We start from the raw sequence: 24,604 nt of genomic DNA, 5'->3' as shown, positions 1-24,604 counted from the left end.
TAATTGAGAAGGCTTGGGGAAGAGTTAAAGCGAAGCATAGCAATCTTATTGAGAAAACAAATGCTTGGTTAGTTACAAATATAATGAAGACAAAAACGAATTTCGGTATGGGGAACATTTATAGTAAAACTAAGAAAGTGGGAGGAAAAACTGGTTATCATCTCTTCAAACATGCTTTAAAAAGTGCTAAACAAAATTTTAAGAAAAGTGATAACTTAAAAGGTGTAATAAAAATTTCACGAAAGGTTGTAAATAATATTTTTAGAGGAAAAAAATCTATAATAAAAGCCCCACGTGTAATACCATTACCTAAATCTGGAGGATTTCTCCCATTAGCGCCTTTATTCGTAGCAGTAGGAGCACTGGAAAGTCTATCTGGCGGTACAGCAGGAATTATTAAAACAATCAATGCTATAAAAACTGGAAAGGAGCAGTTATTAGAGGCGAAACGTCATAATAATACAATGGAAGCTATTTCAATGGGAAAAGGAATGTTTTTAAAGCCTTATAAAAAGGGATTCGGATTATATTTAAAACCATACCAAAAAAACTCTTAATGAAGCTACCCAGAAGACCTCTTACTGATGTAGACTTAAAGAAGTATTCAAAATTTATTCCAAATTTTAGAGGGGTATTCATGTGTGACACTTTACCCCGTAAGCCATTTAAGAGAGAATGTGGAATAATAAATTTGGATAGTTCAAAGAGTCCAGGAACGCATTGGGTAGCTTTCTGGAAAAACGATAATGAGATTGATTACTTCGATAGCTTTGGAAACTTACGGCCTCCTAAGCAAATAATAAAGTATTTAGGAAAAAACCTTAAATATAACTATAATAAACAGCAAAGTTATAATTCATATAACTGCGGACATTTATGTTTAAAACTCTTATTATCAAAATAAATAAGTAATTATAAAACTCTCTCTTATTTCAAATTAAATTTTATTTGTTCACAACATCAACATCAACAGCCGTTCCATTCATATACACATACAAATTAAATACTTAGCAATTATTTAAAAAAAGCTAAAGCTATGTAATGTCAGAGAAATATACGTTGGTTATAGACGTTCAGGGAGTCTATTTTAAGAAGAAATTGATTGCTAAAGAAGTCAGCATATCAACATATGACTCCAAGACAACATAAGAATCCAAGTTAACGATACGGGATAAAACAACTAACAACTGGTTATATCATAATCATCATGGATTAAAATTGGAAGATGGTGATTCGACTTTAATGACTGTTATTGAATATATCCATTCATTAATGAAAAGAACAAATTATATATTCTATGCTAAAGGATTGGAGAAAATCAGATGGATTCAATGTTTATTCGGATACGATATTATTTTATATAATTTAGATGATTTAAATTGTCCAAATTTAAAGTATTTATATATTAAAAATACAAATATAAATACTTGTAAATATCATAAAAATTCTATGATATGTGCTGAAAAAAATGTAATAATATTAAGAAAATTTATTTCTTCATTAAATATCTAATAATAAATAAAAATAAATAAGTAATTATAAAACTTTCTTTTATTTCAAATTAAATTTTATTTGTTCCATCATCAACATCAACAGGCCTTTCCATTCATATACACATACATATTAAATACTTAGCAATTAACTATGTGAACATTATTTACACACTTTTATGCTAAAGGATTGGAGAAAATCAGATGGATTCAACGTTTATTCGGATACGATATTATTTTATATAATTTAGATGATTTAAATTGTCCAAATTTAAAGAATTTATATATTAAAAATACAAATATAAATACTTGTAAATATCATAAAAATTCTATGATATGTGCTGAAAAAAATGTAATAATATTAAGAAACTTTATTTCTTAATTAAGTATCTAATAAATAAAAATAAATAAGTAATTATAACACTTTATTTCATTTCAAATTAAATTTTATTTGTTTTCAACATCAACAGACCTTTCCATTCATATATATATATATATATACATACATATTAAATACTTAGCAATTAACTATGTGAACATTATTAACACACTTTTCTAGGGGTGGAGCATCAATATATGTATATACATATGTATGTATGTATGTTTGCATATAGATGTATGTATGAGAATACGTATGTATATATGTATACCAATACACCTTACCAATATTCGACATATAAACCACCTTGTATCGGATTTCTTGGATTTCCATCAGCGGAACACCCTGAGATCGGTTCCGGTTCCGGCCTCAGATTTGTCACCAGCGACATCTTGCGGCTTTTATCTGGGTTGTGAACTTGGATTACGATCGGCGACATCTTTTGGCGGAGCAGCAAAGCTTGCGGCGGATTGATTTTTATATTATTGTTACAATTATCCTTGAAACCTCGTCCGGATTTCCCAAATCTCTCGGTTCGTATCGCTGGATTGTTAAATAAAAGCAATCGATGACCAAATTGTAGTACATTAACTTTATTGTACAACAAAAAATTTACAATACTCGCTAATACAGTAAAAACACTTTACAATACTTGTTAAAGCAATAACAGCGCTTAACTAAACTTGGTAACACAATTAAACTTATATCTTGCTTATTCGCAACTCGCTTCTCTGCTCACTTTACTTGTAGCTTGCTGTCTTGTAACTAACTCACCTCGCTGTGGCGGCGCCCTTATATACCTGCGCTGGCACTTATGGCAACTTTAGAACATTCTGAAGTTTATCGCTCATTCTCTTTCTCTCGCTGTTCGTAGTGTTCATCCAACTTGACGTTTCTCTTTGTGGAACATTCTACGTCATTCCTCGAGCATTCTGCCTATTTCTCGTTGTTCGCTTCACGTTGCCGCAGTATTCGTCACACTGCCCTCCACCTAAGTCTGATCGTCCCGATCGGACACACTTGCTGTTCCAAACGCTGCAAGCCTTTCCAAGTGGACCACCTTCATCTTGTTTCTTGGTCTTCCAACGGTCTGGATTCGATACACTACGTCATTCAGCCGTTTGACGACCTTATACGGACCTTCCCAGTTGCATTGTAGTTTTGGGGATAAACCTTTCTTCCGTTGTGGATTGTACAGCAACACTAAGTCTCCCTCTTGGAAACCCTCGGAGTTCATTGCCTTATCATACCTGGCCTTCATCTTGTCACTCATAATTTGAGTTCGCTGTCTCACAAGAGCATGTATTTCTCTCAACTCGTCTTCCAGGATGTTGGACGTCTCTTTCCCAATTCTCCTTGCATCGCCAGTTACTCCAAACTTCAGGTCACTAGGCAACCGGAGCTCACTGCCGAAGATTACCCTTGCAGGAGTTTTACCCGTTGTTTCATGCACTGCTGACCGGTATCCCATCAGGAACAGGGGTATGCGGACATCCCAATCTTTCTGATTCTTGTCCACGACCTTTCGCAAATGTTCTTCCAGGGTTCGGTTGAACCGCTCCACCATGCCATCTGATTGGGGATGAAGAGCCGTTGTTCGAGTTTTCTGGATACCCTATCTGGCACATTTCTTGGAATACCGCCGATTCAAAATTTCTTCCCTGGTCAGAGTGCAGCTCTATAGGTACACCGTATCTCGCAACCCAATTGTAGGTGAATACCTCCGCTACTGTTTTAGCTTCCTGGTTTGGAATCGGGTATACCTCCGGCCATTTGCTAAAGTAGTCCATAATCACAAGGACGTATTTGTTTCCCTGTGCGCTCAAAGGAAATGGACCGGCTACGTCCATGGAAATCCGCTCGAATGGTGCTCCTGAGTTATACTGCTTTATCTGGCCATGACTTCTGGATTTCGGCCCTTTAGCTGCAATACACTCCGCGCAGTTAGCAATCCACTCTGCGACCGATTGCCGACAACCAACCCAATAGAACCTCTGCTTGATCTTTTCCAGGGTTTTCGTGATTCCCAGGTGCCCTTCACTAGGACCATTAGGGAATTCCTTGAGTACATCCGGAATTCTTACCCTTGGAACTACTATCAAGCTGCGGGAGCACTGGCCATCTTCGCGTTCCCATACCCTGTGCAAACAGCCAGATATTAATTTTGTTCCATTGTGCCCAGTACGCCTTTGCGATGGAGCTTTCCGCTGCCATTTGCTCCTTAGTTGGCCTTCTGTCCACCTCCAGTCCATGCATCAAAAGCTCCAGATCTGGATCTTCCTGCTGACACTTTCGTAGCTGTTCTTCCTTCCACTCTTTCGCTGGTGTTATTGTCGTTAGACGGACGTCTATAATGTCCTCTTTTCCCTCAGCTTTTGAGCAGTGTTTACATTCCAGGCCATATGGTCGGCGGGATATGGCATCAGCATTACCGTGGACACTTCCCTTGCGGTGCTCAATAGCGAAGTCATAACTTTGCAATCTCTCAATCCACCGAGCTAGCTGTCCTTCTGGATTCTTAAACTGTAGTAGCCACTTCAGCGCTGCATGGTCCGTTCGAGCTCGGAAACGTTGCCCATAGAGGTACGTGTGGATATGTTTGACGCACTCCACCAACGCTAGTAGTTCTTTCCGAGTTACGCAGTAGTTCCTTTCTGGTTTCTGGTCTGGCAACCACCTTCTCCTGACCATCAATTACCTGCGACAGTACGCCTCCTATGGCGTAACCACTAGCATCCGTATCCAAAATAAACGTTGCACCTGGAACGGGATACGCTAGCATAGGTGCAGTACATGGTCGTTCCTTCAGAGTGTGGAAAGCCTCCTCCTGCTCCTTGTTCCACTCGAAGGTTCTACTTTTCCTAGTGAGCTCGTGGAGGCTATTAGCGACGCTGGCGAAATTCGGAACAAATCGGCGGTAGTAGGTGCATAGCCCAAGAAAACTCCGTAGTTCGTGCAGGTTCCTAGGTCTTGGCCAATCCTTTACTGCTTCTATCTTTTCCTTCGCAGTACAGACGCCCTCCGTTGTCACCTTGTGCCCTAAGTAGTTCACCTCCTTCCTGAACAGTGAGCACTTTTTAGGACTTAGCTTCAGACCAGCGCCAGCTATCCTCTGGAAAACTTCTTCCAAATTGTTCAGGTGTTCCTCAAAGCTTTTACCCAATGCGATAATGTCGTCTAGATACACTAAACATGTTTTCCAATGCAGTCCTTTGAGCATATGGTCCATAAGTCGTTCAAAAGTGGCAGGAGTGTTGCATAATCCAAAGGGCATCACCGTGAATTGCCACAGACCGTCTCCAACGCTGAAAGCTGTCTTCTCCTTATCCTCGTCGCTTACCTCCACTTGCCAATAGCCGCTCTTAAGGTCGAGTGTTGAGAACCACTTTGTTCCAGTCAACGAGTCCAGGGTTTCATCGATCCTGGGAAGAGGATAGCTGTCCTTTTTCGTCACATCGTTTAGTTTCCGGTAGTCTACGCAGAACCGCATTTGACCATCCTTCTTCTTCACAAGTACTACCGGCGAACTCCATGGACTCGCTGATGGTTCAATCACACCACTATCGCTCATTTCTTTTATTATTTGGCTAACAGTTTCACGTTTGGCAAGTGGAACACTCCTAGGAGCTTGACGGATTGGCCTTGCATCGCCAGTATCAATGCGATGTTTCACGACGTTAGTCCTGCCTGGTTTGTCGCCATCCTTGTCGAATATGTTGGAGTATCTTCGAAGATGTTCCTTAGCCTTGTGCTGGTATTTTTCTTCCAACCTTTCCGTCCATGCATTAATGTCTTCCGCAATGTCATTCTCGCCAATGGACTCGCTTTCAGGTAATTTTTCGCAGTTGAAGATTGCCTCTACCTCTCGACATTGCCCCATTACAGTTCCTCTTCGGAGTTGGACTGGTGATTTGAACTCATTGAGCACTCGAACTGGGATGCGTCCATCCTTTTGCGTCTTAGCCAGGGTTTTACCAATAAGTACGTCCGGTGTAGAATTTTGTGTTGCTTCAACAACCCACAATTTGTTTGTCTCACAATCTCCATCAATCTTTGCCCACACAACTGCTTCTGACTTCGGTGGAATCTGCTCGTTTTCCTCTAGGATCACTCGCTTGCTGCTGTACGGACCATCATACCCAAACCTAAGGGGCACTTCCATGTTGTCGTACTTCTTGATCCTGTTCTTCATGTCGATCTTCCTACCCTGACCAAATAAAAAGTCTAATCCAATGATGATTTCATCCATAATCGCCGCGACTATGAACTTGTGTAACACCGTCACATTCCCTATTGCGACTTTGCATGTTACCTCTCCTACAACTTGGGTGTCCTCACCAGTTGCTGTCCTCAACCTTGCTCCAGGTAATGGCCTTACCTCTTTAGTGACCAAATCAGATAGAATGATGGAATGTGATGCGCCCGTATCCACAGTTAGTACTCGCTCATGTCCGTCCACATATCCACCAACAGTAACGTTGCTCGCTTTTCTGCCAATTCTCGAGACGGAGATTATGGGGCATTCAATTGCGAGAGCGAGCATGCGCCCCTTGCTGCTGGCGCGTTTTAGTTTAACGACTGATCGGAGTCGGGCTCGTCATCCTCAGTCCTGCGTTTACGTACTGCCGAACTGTTTGACCAGTTGGAACCCGTCTTACATTCGCGTGCGAAGTGGCCTGGTTTTCCGCATCTAAAGCATTTCCTAGCACCATTCTTTCTCTCGGTTGCACCAGGAGTATTCTTCTCTGCCATCGACTTGAGTGTTTTCAGGATCTCGTTCATCACGTCAGGTGTCTCCACTTCTACTCGATGGTCTTTGTAGGATGGTCTACTTAGGAGCGCCGCCGTTTCACGTGTCTGAGCATACGAGACCGTTTCAGCAAATGTTGGCTTTGGATTTGCATACGTCTCGCGCTTGGTATACACGTCCCGCATTCCGTTGATGAACCTCTGGATTTTTACTCTTTCGAGGTGCTCACCAGATGCATCTCCAATTGCCAATGAGCCAACCTTTCAACCTCGGAGGCGAATTCCTGTAGAGTCTCGTTGGATTTCTGGCAGCGATTCTCCAGCTCCATCTGGTAAATCTGTCTCCTGTGCTCGCTACCATAACGTCTTTCCACTGCACCCATTAATGCATCGTAATTGTTCCTTTCACAGTCAGGAATTGTCTGCAAGATTTCCGCTGCAGGTCCTTTTAATGCCACGAACAGAGCAGCGGATTTATCCTCCATGCTCCAACGATTTGCTGTAGCTGTCTTCTCGAACTGCAGCTTAAAGACCTGGAAAGGGGTCGTGCCGTCAAAGGATGGAGTTTTTACCTTGGGAGCGTTCGTCGAAGCGGCTGGATGATTCAACTGCAAGTCTCGGAGTCGACCTTCTAACTCGCCCATCTTAGCCTCGACTTTGTCCTGTCTATCTTCGATTTTTTCCTGTATTTGTACAATCTTTGCATCCTGTGCTTCCAGTTGGGGTGACATCTGTGCTGATACCGGTGCTGATATACGTGTCTCCAGCGCTTGTATCTGCGATGAAACATCTGAAGACTGTGTTTGCATCTGAGTTGACAGCTGTGATGACATCTCTGACAAGCGTGTATCCTTTGCTTGCATCATCTGTGACATGGCAGCCAATAACTTGTTCATGTCCATAACTGTTGATTATGAAGGAGCCTTTTGCTGTTCTTCAACCTTCCCGGATGTCTGTTGCACATCCTTCGACGAACATGCAGCCTCATTCTTCTGTTCGTCCTTTACGGATGTATCGTCCACTTTTTTTCCGGAGGTGGCCAAATTACGCTTTTCCAAATCCTGTTTCAGCTCCTCAATTTTTAAGTCCTGAATTTTCGCCATTTTTAGTAGTTTCTCCTTCGGGATTTATTTAACAATCCCACTTCTGACACCAATTGTTACGATTATCCTTTAAACCTCGTCCGGATTTCCCAAATCTCTCGGTTCGTATCGCTGGATTGTTAAATAAATGCAATCGATGACCAAATGGTAGTACAATTAACTTTATTGTACAACAAACAATTTACAATACTCGCTAATACAGTAAAAACACTTTACAATACTTGTTAAAGCAATAACAGCGCTTAACTAAACTTGGTAACACAATTAAACTTATATCTTTCTTATTCGCAACTCGCTTCTCTGCTCACATTACTTGTAGCTTGCTGTCTTGTAACTAACTAACCTCGCTGTGGCGGCGCCCTTATATACCTGCGCTGGCACTTATGGCAACTCTAGAACATTCTGAAGTTTATCGCTCATTCTCTTTCTCTCGCTGTTCGCAGTGTTCATCCAACTTGACGTTTCTCTTTGTGGAATATTCTACGTCATTCCTCGAACATTCTGCCTATTTCTCGTTGTTCGCTTCGCGTTGCCGCAGTATTCGTCACATTATTTTCTTATTGTTCATTTATGAACATACGTATGAACATATTTATATCCCGTTGAATGAATATACATATACAGTACATTTTGCTTAGCTGCCCATCCTTCTTTGCACGAAAAACTTGTGCGCTTAACCGAAAAAAAGCACTTAAGCGAATTTTCTTTACTACAATGAGGAAGGTATCCGAATCCCTATGCAACCAAATAATGGAGGAGCACTTACCACGTAGAAATTACTGCAAGAGAAATTTTTCCCGAATGGTATCTAATTATCTATATAACTACATAAAATAATTGCCGTTTTCGTTGTTCTGCGAGATGAGCAAAATAAATAATAGCTTTTAAAATTAGGGTAAGTGTAGAGCCAGTGCAGGTAAACGTAATACTTTCTTTGATAATTGATAATAGTTGCAAATTTTTAAGGCAGGTATCGCTAACGTGCAGGTATGTTGAATGCAAGTATCGGAGCAGTTTCCTTATAAATGTTAAAAATAATGCCGCTGATGCGCATTTTGGGGTAGGTATCTTAAATGTGCACTTAAGCACAAAGGCAGCAAAGCAAAATATACTGTATACTCATTTAATCGTATGTACATAAATGCCCTTCATTGCATTTTCGCATATGTACGCAACTACACAAATTCATGTCAATATATTGCAAATCTACTACAATTCCCTTCAAATTTGTGCAGATACGTTTGCGTACAAATTTAAAAACTTTTGATCTTTTGCGGAATTTTTCTACAATTTATGTACTTTTTAATATGTTCGCGTACAAATTTAAAAAAGTTTTTCCAAAAGATTGAGTTCCATTTTATGCATACATACATACGAGTGAGTGGCTCACTACGTGACTCACTTTTGACTCTGAGTAATTGACTCATTTTGATTTAATACATATGTGACTTCTTGGTATTAATAATTAATAACTATGTACATTTGGATATTTTGAAACTACATTTTGATAATTTTCTACATACATTTTGTACTTCTGCTAATATTTACAATCACATTTTTATATTACACCTTGATACTTTAAAAAAAAAAAAACGTTTATATTAAAACAAAAAATAACAAAACAATATAAGCTCTTTTGAATTGCGCGGAACGAAAAAGAAAGCAACAGCCCCACTCCTTTTGCATGTAAAATCCCACTGCATCAAAAAGCCCCTTTAATTTCATGCCAAATTTGCAGCCGATGACCTACTGAAGAAAAGCATAATTATTTTTCACAATTCGATTTTTTAATATTTTTATTTGAACAAGGTAAACGACGCTTGTTTTCGTAAATTTTGAACTTCCACTTCTTTGAGATTAGCCGGGTATGAGCGAATTCGATATACAATTTAAAGCATATAAATCAGATTTTGATAAGATTATTAAGCGCATTTTATAAAATAGACCGTTGTCTATGAGTGCGAAAAAATTAAACAAGTATAAATATGCGCTTATCACAGCTTGCAATAATATTTTACTACTAGTTATTGGCAAATTGGCCCATACCTGTAATCTCAAGGAAGAGCAGGGTAAGTTAGCCCGTTGCAATTAACAGTTAGCAAAGTGCTTTACTAAATTGAATTGCCGCGTTAGGATTCCATCTGATAGCTTATCGCTCATTTGCGAATCAGATTTAACTGACTCTGAGTCAGAAGAAGAGTTTAGTGACGCCAAGTCAGAAGCTTCGGCACAATTAGGGAAAAATGCATCTTTACAGGTCATAAACAACAATTATACGGAATTTGCTAAGCGTGTCGAGGAGCTTTCGGATGCATTTGAGCGTTCTTTGATCATTGAAGGTATGACACAATCTAAGGCCCATGAAATGGCAGTCGAGCAAACAGTTAACGTTTGTAGACTTAATACTCGGTCGGATTTGGTCAAATCAATTTTATCGTCAACTACCTTCAGTGATTCAAAAGACGTAGTGGCAAAAATGATAGTCGAACAAAATAATCAAGTGAAAGAGCGCCAAGTGTTAGCGTTTCGATCCCGAGTAAATAGGCCAAATAGTTTTAGAAGTAGCTTCAAAGGTCACAATTTTAATAGGTAAAACAGTAATAATTTCAGACATGACAATACTAATTTCAGTAGGTACACTAATAACGGTAATAACAGTAGGTACAACAATAACGGCGCAAGGCATAACGGCAATAATTTCAATAATAATAGCAATCGGTCATCGAATAACAGCAACCGGAACAATAACAGCAACATTAATAGTAATAGACGTCCAAATTCACGCAATAATAATAATGTGCGTACTTTAAACGCCCACGCCCCTCAGGAGCGAACACTGAGGGCGGAGGAATGGGACAATTAAATAAATATTTTTCGACAAAGGGAATTTATTGCTTTAATTTGAACTACTCTGACTTTATCGAATTGAAAATTAATGGATCAAACAAATTTTGTACGTTTTTAGTCGACACGCAAGCCGACATTTCTCTAATAAAAATTCGAGCATTGATAAACATTTTTCTATAAATAGGAAAGATATAATTAACATTACCGGTGTCACTTCCAAAACTGTTTCCACTTTAGGTACGATTACCGTAAACTTGAATTTTACTGATTTTTGCATTAAACATACTTTACATGTAGTAAACGATGACCTTAACATACCAGCTGACGATATATTGGGTAATGATTTTACACGGAATCGTAAGCGACACTTGCATCATACCACCCAGATACGAAGCTTATCGAATTTTCGATTTAGGCCACTGTTGTTGTTGTTGTTGTAGCGGCACTACTAAGCCCCGCCTGTTTCGGGTCAACTTTTAATCATTATCGTTAAGCTCAACTAACGGTAGGCCCAGGAAACGAGCTGTTTCGATGGGGTCGGACCAAAGGGAGTGAGGTGTTAGTTGAGTCGGATTGAGCTGGCATGTGAAGAGGTGGTTGGTGTCGTGGGGGGAGTCTCCACATGCCGGGCACTCATTTGGGATATTTGGGTCGAGTCTGGACAGGTAGCTGTTTAGGCGGCTACAATATCCAGACCGTAACTGAGCCAGGGTAACGCGGGTCTCTCTAGGTAACTGAAGCTCCGTCTCTTCCACAGGTGGTGATTGGGCTCCGATAACGACATTCCTAAGCCGGGAGTCGAGGTAGGTGGAGACAGACTCCCTATGAATGTCGTTAATCGCTCGTCTGTACGTCATTGGGTCCAGTGGTTGGTCTGTGTAGGTCTGGACTGCGTCCTTGTACATGAATAGGTGCCCCCTGACGTGCCTGGGCGGAGGCTCCTCCTCCAGCAGTGGTCTGTTGGGGTGTTCACTTCTGTGACACCCCACAAGAAACTGCTTACAGAGCATCTTGTTGTGTTCCCTTACGGGGAGCACTTGGGCCTCACTGTGTAGGTGATGCTCAGGCGTCATCAGAAGGCACCCAGTCGCTGTCCGGAGTGCGGCGTTCTGACAAGTCTGTAGCTTCGTCCACTGCGTCCACCTAGTCCCCGGCGTCCAAACTGGCGCAGCATAATTTAGAACCGGCCGGCCAATTGCCTTGTATGTTGCCAACAACGTTTCTTTGTCTTTGCCCCAAGTGCTGCCGGCGATCGACTTGAGGACCTTGTTGCGGCTCTGTACTTTGTTGACAACTGCGGTTGTGTGCGCGGAGAAAGAGAGCAGGCTATCAAAGGTAACCCCTAAAATTTTCGGGTTGTTCACCGTCGGTATTGGTGTGCCGTCGACGTGAATGCCTAATTCAAGCCTGACCTCCTTCGTCCAGGTGGTGAAGAGGGTCGCCGTTGATTTCGTTGGGGAGAGGGTTAGGCTCCTTGCAGTGAAGAAGCGAGAAAGGCTGGAGAGATAGCCGTTTACTTTTGAGCAGAGGTCATCAATTCCATTCCCAGACGAACAGTCATCAGCGTACGAGATCAGGGAAACTCCTTCAGGTGGCTGGGGGAGTTTCGAGATATATAAGTTAAAAAGTAAGGGGGAGAGAACACCACCTTGTGGAACCCCTTGTTTTATTCTTCTAGGTTTCGAGGTTTGATCTCTGAAGATTACTGATGATTGCCGACCACTCATATAATTCGCCGACCATCGCTTCAGTCCCTGTGGGAGAGAGGAGGCTTCAATGTCTTCTAGCAGTGTGGAATGGCAGACGGTGTCAAACGCCTTTGACAAGTCCAGCGCTACTAGGACAGTTCTCTCACAGGGGCGGTTTCGATTTAGGCCGCGGATTATCTGGGTGTTTATGGCGTTAAGTGCTGTTGTTGTGCTGTGCACTTTACGGAAGCCATGCTGATGTTTCGCTGGGGTTAGGTGGCAGGTGAAGTATGGGAGCAGCAGGGCCTCAAGTGTCTTCGCGACCGGGGAAAGGAGCGTTATCGGGCGATAAGAGTCTCCTCTGTTGGCGGGCTTCCCCGGTTTCAGCAGTGGGACCACTCTCCCTGTTTTCCACACATCAGGAATGATGAGAGTGGTCATAGACAAATTGAGGACCTCCGTGAGGTATGCTACCCCCACAGGCCCCAAATGTTTCAACATCAGCATACAGATTCCGTCGGGTCCAATGGCTTTGGAGGCTTTCGCCTTCCCGATGGCCCCATTTACTTCACCGCTGGTGAAAACAAGTGGTGCATCGTTTTTGGGCAGTTTGTGCAGCCTCCTGGTCACTCGACGTTTGGCCTTGTCTACCGAAGGATGCAGTGTGAATTGCCGACTGAAATAGTTCGCGCATTTCTTCGGGTCCGATGAGGCGTGACCTTCGAATGAAATTTCCACTCTGTCATCACGATTCGTCGGGTTGGACAAGGACCTCACGGTTGACCAGAGCTTACTCACACCAGAGGTGAAGTTACAGGCCTTCAAGTGCTCTTCCCACTTTGTCCGCTTGTGTTGATTTACCAGTTGCCGAATCTCCAAATTAAGTTCCCTCAAGAGAGGGTCCCCGGGGTCGACCTGGCGTAGGTGGTCACGCTCATTTGCTAGTACAGCTGCTTCAGCCGGGAAATTTGGGCGGACTTCCGCGATGCGTCCGGACGGTATGAAGCGAGCTGCTGCGGCTGTGACTACCTTGCGGAACTGCCGTTCGCCAGCATGTACGTCTGTGGGTGTGGGGAGGGCGGCGAAACTGCTCTCGGTAACTTCCGTGAAGCCGTTCCAATCAGCTTTGTTGAAGTTGGTGTAGGTTCGGTGATCCGCGGGAGCAAAGTCGGTGGGCTTATTGATCGAGGTGATTATGGGCAGATGGTCTGATGCTAACGTTAGCATAGGTCGCCATGATATGCTATTTATCAGACCAGCGCTAGCAATTGTTAGGTCTGGCAAGCTGCTGCAGCTGCCCACAATCCTGGTGGGGGCGTCGTCGTTCATGGTGCAGAATGTCGAATCGTCTATCTGCTCAGCCAAACTGTTTCCCCTCCGATCATTGGCCAGGCTTGAGTGCCAAAGATCGTGGTGCGCATTGAAGTCACCTACTACCAATCGGTTTTCGCCTCTGAGTAGCGCACCTATGTCAGGGAGATATCCAGCCGGGCAGCAGGTGACAGGGGGTATGTACACGTTAAATATTTCGAGCTCGACATCGCCTGACCGGACAGCTATGCCCTGACATTCTAGGGTAGTGTCCCTTGGGTCGATGTCTTCTTCGATTAGCCGATACTGCACTGTGTGGTGTAGAATGAACGCTAGTCCACCACCATTATCTCGCTCGCGATCTTTACGGAGCACATTGTAGGCGGCGCAACCCAACAGAGTTGAGTTGCTGTGCAACTTCGTTTCTTGGACCGCAGCTATCAATATGCCGTGCCGACCCATGAAGACTGCTATCTCCTCAATCTTGCTCTGAAGTCCGTTGCAGTTGAGTTGGAGTAAGTTCATGTGCCTTGGGAGGCTGGTCGCGATACGGGGGGTCAGAGATTTAGGCCACTCGCCAGATCCGCTTTTTGTAGAATCGCAAGAAATTGAACGCGGTGTATTCACAGCAAGGTGCATAGTTAATAGCCGTAACCGAATTATCAAAATCATAAATACCACTGATGACGTGAAACATGTAAATAATGTAAATATTCGGACTGAAAAACTTTCTGACTTTCACGTTTACTCAATTAATAAGACCAAGACAGAAGACTCACGAACGAACGAATCAACAAATATTTTGAAAAATTAAATCCCTGCAGAAGCTAACAGCAATTTACTTGACCTTTGCATAAAATGTGCCAACCTTTTCGTTCTGGACAATGACAAAATGACATTAAGCAATTTTTATGAACAGAAACTTAGGTTGTCTGAAACTGACCCGGTATACATATGTAAAAAGCTATCGTCTACCATATTCCCAACGTGAAGTGATAAATTACTAGATAACGATTTAATTGAAGTTAAGTTAATTTTGGTTCCTAAAAAGTCTACTAAAGGTCAAAAAGCATATGGTATGTGCGTAGATTTCCGCGCAGTCAACAAAAACTTATTGCGGATAAATTCCCTCTCACACGAGTTGACGATATTTTAGACAATCTTGGCAGACCTAAATATTTGTCAACTTTGGATCTTTTTTCTGGATTTCACCAAATCCCCTTACATGAGGATTCATGTGATATAACTTCTTTTAGCACAGACCGTGGAGCATATCGATGGAAAGTATTGCCATTCGGTTTAATTATAGCACCCAACTCATTTTCGCGAATGATGAGTATAGCTTTTTCTGGTATTCCACCAAACGTAGCATTTTTATACGTAGATGACATTATTGTCATAGGCTGTAGCGAAGCACATCACATTAAAAATTTAGCAAAAGTTTCAACCTAAAACTTAACCCGAATAAATGCAATTTTCTTCGGCCGGAAGTTAAATTCTTAGGCCATAAATGTTCAGCCAAAGGTCTGTTGCCAGACGACACCAAAATAAACGCTGTTAAAAAATATACAAAACCGACTGACAAGGATGCGGTTCGACGTTTCGTCGCGTTTGATAATTATAACAGGCGGTTTATACCAAATTTTGCGACTCCGGCAGCGTCTTTAAATCAATTAGGCAGAAAAAAGGTTGAGTTTATTTGGGGCAGGGCGTGCGACAAAGTTTTTGAATCTTTAAAGTCAGCGTTAATTTCCCCAAAATTGCTACAATACCCAGACTTCACAAAACAATTTATTATTACAGTCGATGCCCCGAAAGTGGGTGTGGTGCTTATTAGGCCAAAACCATGACGGAAATGACTTACCAATATGTTTAGCTTCTAAATCTTTCAATAAAGGTGAGCAAAATAAACCGATTATTGAACTTGAACTTTTGGCTATATATTTTGAAATCAAGCAGTTTCGACCATATGTTTACGGCACTCACTTTACGTTGAAATCTGACCATCGACCCTTAGTTTATATCTTTAACATGAAAGACCCCTTGTCAAAGCTGGCTGGAATACACCTAGAATGAACGAACTAAAATACTACTAAACAAGTTTTAGCGGTAAAAACACGATCAATGACGAAACAAACACAATAGGGCTATTCGCGATCCGGTGCAAATGGCCTAGCATCATTGCATTGCAAATTTGTATTGCAAATTATTTGCAATACACAAACAAAATACACGCATTTACATTTGTCATGGCTTGACAAAATTGCAATACCGAAAATGCATTGCATTTGCATTGCTATGCATTGCAACTCTGGTTGACATTTTAAAGTTTTACCATGACAGTTTAATAAAGGTCGCTCACAATCCATGGCATATTTATGCAATTGCATAAATTTGTCAGCTCTTATGCACCGAATCGCGAATAGCCCTAATTAGAGTACGATAATGAATGCAATGACAATATAACGTTCCTGCTGAAGTCTAGAAAAAAGAAGTCTGATGAGGAGATGTGGTGATCTCCGAAATAGTGCTATAACTTCTACCGCTTAGACTTTGTTGCTTTTTGAATTTTTCCTAATAAACAATCGTGGCACAAAGCTCAATAAAAATATTAAAAATAAAAAATGTTAACAAGACACAATAACATTGACGAAAAATTTATCCCATTTACAACGTTGAAAATTATGCAAAAGAGGTTAAGTACCGGATGCAAAAATCGCATATTTTGGCAAAAGAGCTTATCACTAAATATAAAGTACATACAAAATAAACAGTTATACGATAGAGACGCACGTCCAATATCTATTAATAAAGACGACATGGTTGTGATTCAAAAAGGGTCCCGTGGTAAACAAGACAGCATATACCCAGGTCCTTACCTTGTAATTGAAATCGACGGTGTTAATATAACAATTTTCGACAAATCCAAAAACAAGTTTAAAACAGTTAATAAAAACCGAATACAAAAAGTCACTACATAAATATTTCACTATACTTAATCACTCATTTGCGAAATTTAATAACTACTTTTAAATTTAACAACCACTTGAATTTCTTAAACACATAAGAAAAATGCATACATGCATATTTAAGATGTGTGTAAGCATACGTTGAAACCTTAACCTTTCTCTATCAAATACCTTGTAATAAATACGATGTAAGTTACCCGATTCAAAAACACTCGCATTACTTATAGATAACACCTGCAGGTTAGGCCTATATATTATAGCAATAATTAAATATGGGTATATCCATACGTCGCATACGTGACAGTCGTACGTTTCAATGTGATACAAACAAGGAATACCATTTGTTTTCTTTAACTTTTTTGGGCCATTGTATAGCACATAATCAGCTCTATATTTAACCGAAAAATGAAAACAATCGCAATCGTCCTAAAATATAAACATTTAAATAGAGTGTCGTTACGTGACAAAAAATGGAAGTAGATTTTTTCTTTTCTTACAAAATCGCAAAACTCTGCGATTTGTGGATGGCTATTTTCATGAAACTTATTTTAATATGATTTGGAGCAATTCTAGTTGTTTTGTTTGTGACGTAGCGTCACGTGACATAAATTTCCATCGTTATGTTTTTGTTAATATTGCTTTTAAACGAATTTTTAACGCAAACAAAACATGCATTTTATGTAAAGTATACTTTATATTTTGACTTCAGCGCCAATTCAGGGTGAAATTGTTGGAAATCTATGACTTATTATGTTTCAACTACATACGCCAAATTCGAACCAAATCGGACCATAAATACGGTTTTTCGAAATATCTCAACCTTAGCGCCACCTAGGAAGCCCATTTTACGCAAACATGATTTTACTTACATAGCCAGTATATATTTTAAAAAGCAGACAAATCGGCCCGCAAATACGTTAGATATAAGATTTTTATTTTTTTTTGTCGTGGTGGACCTTCCGATGGAAACACCCATATTCACATATTGTTTAAAATATTGGCATTAAGCACCAACAAAATTAATTGATTTAAGTACATTCAGTTATACAAGCATCTCAAAACATGCAATTATTACTGTGTATAATTTTTACAAAAATACAATACAAGAAAATTTCACAACAAAAAATATGTATATAAATTAAGTTTCCAAAAACAAAATCTTTCATCATACATTACAAATAAAATCTCGAATTCCTTTTTGTAATAATAACACAATAAATATTTACTAAATGCTAGACTTATAAGATGCAACTATTTACCTAAAGAATATACTAATAGATACTACTTAATTAATTGATACTTTGAAAACCAAATAGTTAAATTGTAAATAAATTAGTAATAAGAACCAATTACAACATGGTTTTAGTTTAATTTTCTAACAAAGATTAAATTGTTATAAACGAACGAGTGGAGGAGGAAGAATATTCCATATGCGTTTCAAATTCGTTTCTTCAGAACAATTTAACTTATATTTTATTATGGACAAGAAGAACGTGGAAAATCTGATCACTTTGCCAAATCCTTTTTTTCCAAAGGAGGGTGATGTAATGCGATTAAATAATCACACAATTGCAACCCTACAAAATTACCTGATCAATAAGATGATAAGTTTACTGACATGCTAGGTTTAAAATAAATAAGTAAAGTCATTGTTTGTAATGCTCGTTGAGGAGGCGTGTGTGAAATAAATTCCTGTTTACAAGATACATATTCTTGCAATCCTGTTTTTCTTAGATTTCTTTTACTTGCCACTTTCATGTGTATCCATTTTTTGAAAGTCATTATTCGTAATCGTAAAAAGGTCGTCGTTCGTTTCACTACAATAAAAGACTTGCTATTTTACTGCGTTTATTATTTTATATTAAATAAACTAAATTAAATCTTTGTTACTTTAAATACGTGTCTTTGCTATCTTGGTTTTCCGGGGTTAAGCAAGCAACAAGGAAAAAAGGTTTTCCAATAGGAACACAAAAATTCAGTGTTTTGCCAAAAATCACCAAAACTCGAGATATGATATTCTACTAGATATAGAGCATAGTTGCCACTTTTCACTTGGCTGGCCGAGAATTCTTAAATTTTAGATTTTATAATTTTTGTGTCGGATTGAAAAAGTTGTGCTTGACGGTAATGAATTGAGGGGGGAGATGTGCTGAGGTTGTATTTATGAATGAATTTACTTGGCGCGCATGCGTTTATGAATGAAATAGTTATTGCTGTGTTTGAAAACGCACGTACGCTGCAGTGAAAACCCAAACCAGTTAGAAAAAATACTAGTTCATAAACTAGTATGTGCCTACCAGTTCGAAAGTTTCGAAGAACTTAAGCGTTCAGCGACATCTGCCATTGAATTGCCAAGGCCTAAAATAAAACGCCATTAATTGCTTTTCTTACAAATGTTCCCTGCGCCAGGGCTTGAACCTGGTACCTCAGGCATACCACGCGAGTGCTTTGCTTTGTCGGCCATTGCGACTGTTGGAGCGCCGCGAGCAAAAAGGGCATACTAATGCTTTTCATGGCATGAATTGGCAGACTATCTCATCAACTGGTATGATGCTACTAGTATTTCTACTAGTAGATGCTGATGCATAGCCTGACAATTGACATCTCGTAGGACATCGCAATGTTAAAAATACCAGTCGCTAACATTGAAAAAGGAGAGAACGTGAACTAGTTGAGCTGAAACGCAAACTGGTAGAATTCAAGTTCACAACTATTAGCTTTCCCCGCAGGGTAATTATGTATGTATGTATGTATGCTGATTTGAACATTTGTACATATGTATGTATGCATGTGCGTAGTATATAGGAAGCAACATGCACATACATATGTACCAGGGTTGTTGCGAATATTCGCATTCGCAGCCGCGGAGCTTCCGCATTAATTTTAACATTCGCATACGCTTTCGCATTCGCAATAACCAACGCGGAGCTTTTGCGAATGCGAATGCTGTGCAAGTGCACCGATAAAACATATATATGGCAAACAAAATGACAAATTGTAGCGAATATTTTTGCCTGTAGTCGTGGGAGTATTCGTGTAACAAAACTGGCCAAATGACATATTTATCAACTTTGATAAAAATGTCTTTAAAGATATTATTTCTTAAGCTATATAACCGACTTATCAATGGGAAATCATACAAGTTCCCACTTCTACTTGACTTTGACGTACGTCAAAGAGAACATAGTCCTTTTAGTATTTTTTTATTTTGCGCTTTAAATACGTGCATTGGGGTATTTCTTTATTATGATTTTTTTTTTTGACCAATCCACACTAGCCGGAATTGGATTTTTTGGCATTAATTCAAAATTTTTATAGCGATATATTCTTGATATCAGTAATTTGTATACAATTACATATGTCAACTAAGAAAATTTCTAAATAACAGATTTGAAGTTTCAGCCCTATGCTTTCAGTGCGCTTTCAAAGTCATGTGTATGATTAGCTGTTATTTTGTCAGAATTGCTACCAAAAGTCGACCTACCTAATGTACCCAAGCAAGTGAATTTACCGGTGCTCTACAACAACAATGCACAAGGGCCAACGAAGTAAACAGACATACGCACAAAAAGGATGTGAGAAACAAAAATTGCAACTGGCTGACTCAGTGTAGACGGCGCGGTTGCTCGAGGGGGAACAACAGTGCAATATACAAAATACTTAGGGCAAATGGAATTTAAAGTTGGACAACAACAATTGTATGAGGGAACGGCAGCAACTAATAACAGTAGCAAACTACTTACAAAAATGACTATTAGGGTTAGCCCAAAAACTATGGAAAAAAATCACTCAAAATTCAAAGGCAACCAAAAGTACTATATGACAAAACAAACTGTAATAAAGCCTCAAAATCGCTAAAAACAAAACCGAAGTGAGGTCCAACCAAAATGTTACGAACCCACTCGCAATACCACCCAAGCTGCCGGGGGTAACTTTAACCCGCCAAGTGACTGGGCTCTGGGTGCGGGATGCTAAAAGGAGGGGATAGGGGATACTATAGGGAAAAAACTACCGACAACTCTACTAGCCAAATGCAGGCAACAACACAGAGGATACTTATGCTGTGGTCGGGTGCGTCGACCACTGGGTGCTCCTGCGGGGCTATGCCGCCCAAACCCGCTATCGACTCCGCGCTTTGCCACCTCGACCGGAGCTACTCTTAAAATTTAATTAAATTGTCCTGTCAACCTGCTGGCTAAGTGCCTCTCCTGGCACTTCTGAAAACTATGAAAAACACTGCACCGCGACTGGTACCAACACACCTATTATATAAATATCCGATCACTCGAAATACAATTTCGCACACAATAGGGATGTTTCCCTCTTCAACGCTCACTTAGTTCTGCCCCGGCGCGCAGCAACAAGTTGGGCCGCAACCTACGCGCCGGTCCGCAAAACCATCGGGCCTCAGTGCTGGTGTTGTTGTTGCCCTGTTAAATGGTGCCGGCCCGTTAATTCTAAAAATGAGCTGGGCGCTTTGGCGGTCGCCACCACGTCGCACACAAACAACCACCGTAGACTTTGCCATTGCCATCATTCGGCGTGCAAAAGTGTAAGTTTTCGCGTCATCTCTTCTTCCTATCCTTTAACTGTTGGTCGGTATGGTTTTCGCGCGAACACCCCTAATGTAGACATCTCCCTAGTGTGTTAGCACACCGCCGACAAACAGCTGAGCTTTATTTTCTCAACTCGTTGCCGGTAGAGTTCGCTCCTATTGGTTGGAGTGAAAGGAAATAAGGGTAAAACGAAGGTATATACAAAAGAAACTTTGCTGCGGCCATTACGCGACAACTCCACCCCTTCTTAATTGAAAAGAAAGCGAAGCTTTCTTTTGTCTAAATACTTGACCTACTTGTCCCTATAAGGCCTCAACTCTTTGACGTTCCACGTCCCCTTTTCGCGACCTGTATCATCTACCATCCATGGTGACATCTTCTCCTTCACAATAAAAGGCCCTATGTATTTCGGCGCTAACTTCGCCGCGTAATAATTCGCTGCATCCATAATACAAAATTCTTCCTCCAAACTAATTCTCCGGCATATGTTGTACATCCCGTTTCCTAAGATTATACTGCTTGGCTTACTTCGCACTTGACTCTTCTAACCTAGTTCTTACTACATGCCTAATATCTTCGAGTCACCCTTATATCTCCTGACAACTAACATTCTTCTAACGTTCAATGTAGTCCCTACTACCTTCTAACTACATTTCCCTATCAAAAATTAACAAAATATGGCCTGGCTCCTAAACTTCGTACTGCACTGACTTAATTCAGCAACCTACCTTTGCTAATTGCTGATCCCATGAACGCTGATTCTCCGATACATAAGCCCTAAGCGTAGTTTTTATAATCTGATTTATCCTCTCAGCCGGGTTAGCCTGCGGATGTTAGTGTGCGGTGTATCGAAGTTGGACGCAATAAGCACCGCAGAGTCCCCGCAGTTCACGACTCTTGAACTGGGGTCCGTTGTCGTAGACCTCCGACCGAGGCACACCAAATAAAAGAAAAACATTGTCCACCAAAATCTTACAGACGCTCTTCGGCATAGCCGTCCGTAGGGGAAATAGAAGCGGAAATTTAAAAAAATAGCTTACAGCGGTCACAATGTATTAGTAGCCCTGGGACGACTTCACCAAGGGGCCTTCCAAGTCAACAAAAATCACTTCCCCAAGGCTCGACTGCCTTTGACCTTTCGACTATACCCCAGCTGGTTGTGAATTATCAGGCTTAAACTGCCAACAAACTTTACAATTCTCCACATACTTCGCTGTATCCGCTGACAAATGCGGTCAATAAAATTTTTGGACAACCCTAGCGAAAGTTTTTCTGACACCCATATGACCGGCCAACGGATCATCATGGCATTTATTCAGGGCCTCCAACATTTCCTCGCGCCCTAGAACCTTTTTCCAGTCCGACGAATTTCCTTTTCAACAGACCGAATCATTTTCAATACCCAGGGATCACCAGAAACTTCAGAAACAACCGGTACACTCCTGAACAACATATCCGGAACCACATGTTCCTTGCCCTTCCGATGGACGATCTCAAACTCGTACTGCATAAGCTTCAAAGCCCAACGCGCCAACCTACCACAGGGATCCTTCAAATTATTTAACCAAACCAAGGAATAGTGATTAGTGACATCCATAAACTTAGCGCCCTCAACATATAGTTGCAATTTCTCAACCGCTCACAGGACCGCTAGACACCCCTGCTCTGTCGACGAGTAATTCTTGTCGTTTTTATTTAGGGACCTAATCAAATATGCTATAACATTCTCACCGTCCTCAAATCTCTGGATCAACACTGCTCCTTTACAGTGTGACCGTTTTGATCCAAGTGGATCAAAACTGATACATTTTTCGATGAAGTTTGGAGAGATACTTTTTTCAATTTTGATACTTTTCCAAATACAAATGAAAAAAATCTGTAAATTTTAATGCATTACAAAACATGTCGTGCAACTGTGGCAATGTACATCCAAAAGGTCATTGTCGTTCTCTGAACGAACCTTTCATGTATTGTGATTCACGGTGCATGTCGAAAAACGTCAAAATGTGAACAAACGAACAGTATCATAGCGCTACATTTTTTTATTTTCGCTATGTTCAATAACAAAAATTAGGGCCTGGTACTCGGCAATTCGGTGCTCGGTAAGGCCCTGTTTCCACAGGAAAACACCAATGTCGTGATAACCATGTCACAAAATATATTTCCAATGGATACCGCCTTATTGCTTGACATCTATTGCAGGCAATTTGATAGTTTGACTGCCATATTTTCACTTGATAGAAAGCATGCTGGTGGTTATATCGATGAAATATCAATATTAAATCAAAATAATAATCTGTCCCCTATTGGATTATTTATGACAACGTTTTAGGAAGTTATTCAGTAAGTTTGTTTAAGATTTAAATGTTTTTTAACACCGAAATTGAGAGAATTTTGTCTGGCGGCGTCATGCGGCAAATGCTTATACATATCCCACATACAACAGTTGGTAGGCAATAAAAATTACAAGGTGTAACTGCAACTGAAATTGCACAAATCGCACTAGGGAAATAATTTCAACTTGTTCGTGAAATAAATGTTAAATTGTTTTGGAAAATGGTTTTCCATAAAAATTATTGGTTTTATTCCATATTCCATGAAAAAAAGTGATACATATTGGTACATTTTAAGTCTCTTTTCTGCTAAAATTTTTCACAAGCCCACGGTCACACGCTCCTATACCGAAATCAGACGTGTCTGTCTGGATTGTAAAAGGCCTCTCAAAATCTGGAGAGCTCAAAACCGGCGCTGTTATTAGGAATTCCTTCGCCTCCCTAAAGCTCCTTTCACAATCTCCGTCACACTCGAATTTCAAAATTTTCTTCGTTAACTCGGTGAGGGGCCTAACTAATTCCGCGAAATCTTTTATAAACCTACGGTACCAGGACAAAGTACCTATAAAGGACCTAACCTGCTTTACATTTTTGGGTCTCTCGATGTTAAGCATCGGCTCTACCTTCTCTTGATCTACGTGTAGACCGTATTTGTCTACCACTTAGCCTAAATATTTTAACTCTGACCTACAAAAATTGCATTTGGTCCTGTTTAACCTAAGCCCCGCTTTTGCTAACCTCTATAAAACTACTTGAAAACTTTCCAAATCCTTCTCAAAATTATTCGTGACGACAGTCCAGGTAAACAAAGACCTGGGGCTTTAACTCTGGACCTATGACCGAATCTATAAGTCTTTGACATGTCGCAGGTGCAGTATGCAACCCATATGGCATTTTCCTAAACTGGAAGAGACCTCTACCTGGTACCGTGAACGCTGTGAAGGTCCTCTAATGCTCCTCCACCGGAATTTGCCAATACGCAGACATTATGTCCAGACTGGACAAGAACCTAGGGCCCCTTAGCTTGTCTAAGGTTGCCGAAACATAAGGGAGGGGGTAGCTATCCTTCTCTGTGCATTTATTTAGAACCCTATAATTTTCGCCAAACCTATAAGACCCATCCTTCTTTCTAATCATCACTACCGGGGACGCCCAATGACTATGTGACTTCTCAACGAC

General features: G+C 40.6%; 1 protein-coding gene across 1 annotated transcript; it reads left to right on the top strand.

The window, feature by feature from the left end:
* The first annotated feature begins 9,675 nt into the window (after window positions 1–9,675).
* Window positions 9,676–10,584, top strand: LOC118751267 (uncharacterized protein DDB_G0287625-like). Its single transcript, XM_036486049.1, has 3 exons — window positions 9,676–9,790; window positions 9,893–10,310; window positions 10,356–10,584. The coding sequence occupies exons 1-3, from the start codon at window positions 9,676–9,678 to the stop codon at window positions 10,582–10,584; spliced, it is 762 nt and encodes a 253-aa protein (XP_036341942.1).
* Window positions 10,585–24,604: the final 14,020 nt, after the last annotated feature.

Source organism: Rhagoletis pomonella, unplaced genomic scaffold, assembly GCF_013731165.1.
Source record: "Rhagoletis pomonella isolate Grant_MI unplaced genomic scaffold, Rhpom_1.0 Rhpom_scaffold_00624, whole genome shotgun sequence".
Lineage (NCBI taxonomy): Eukaryota > Metazoa > Arthropoda > Insecta > Diptera > Tephritidae > Rhagoletis > Rhagoletis pomonella.
The sequence above is the reverse complement of the archived record's forward strand: the minus strand, read 5'-3'. Positions and strand labels throughout refer to the sequence as shown.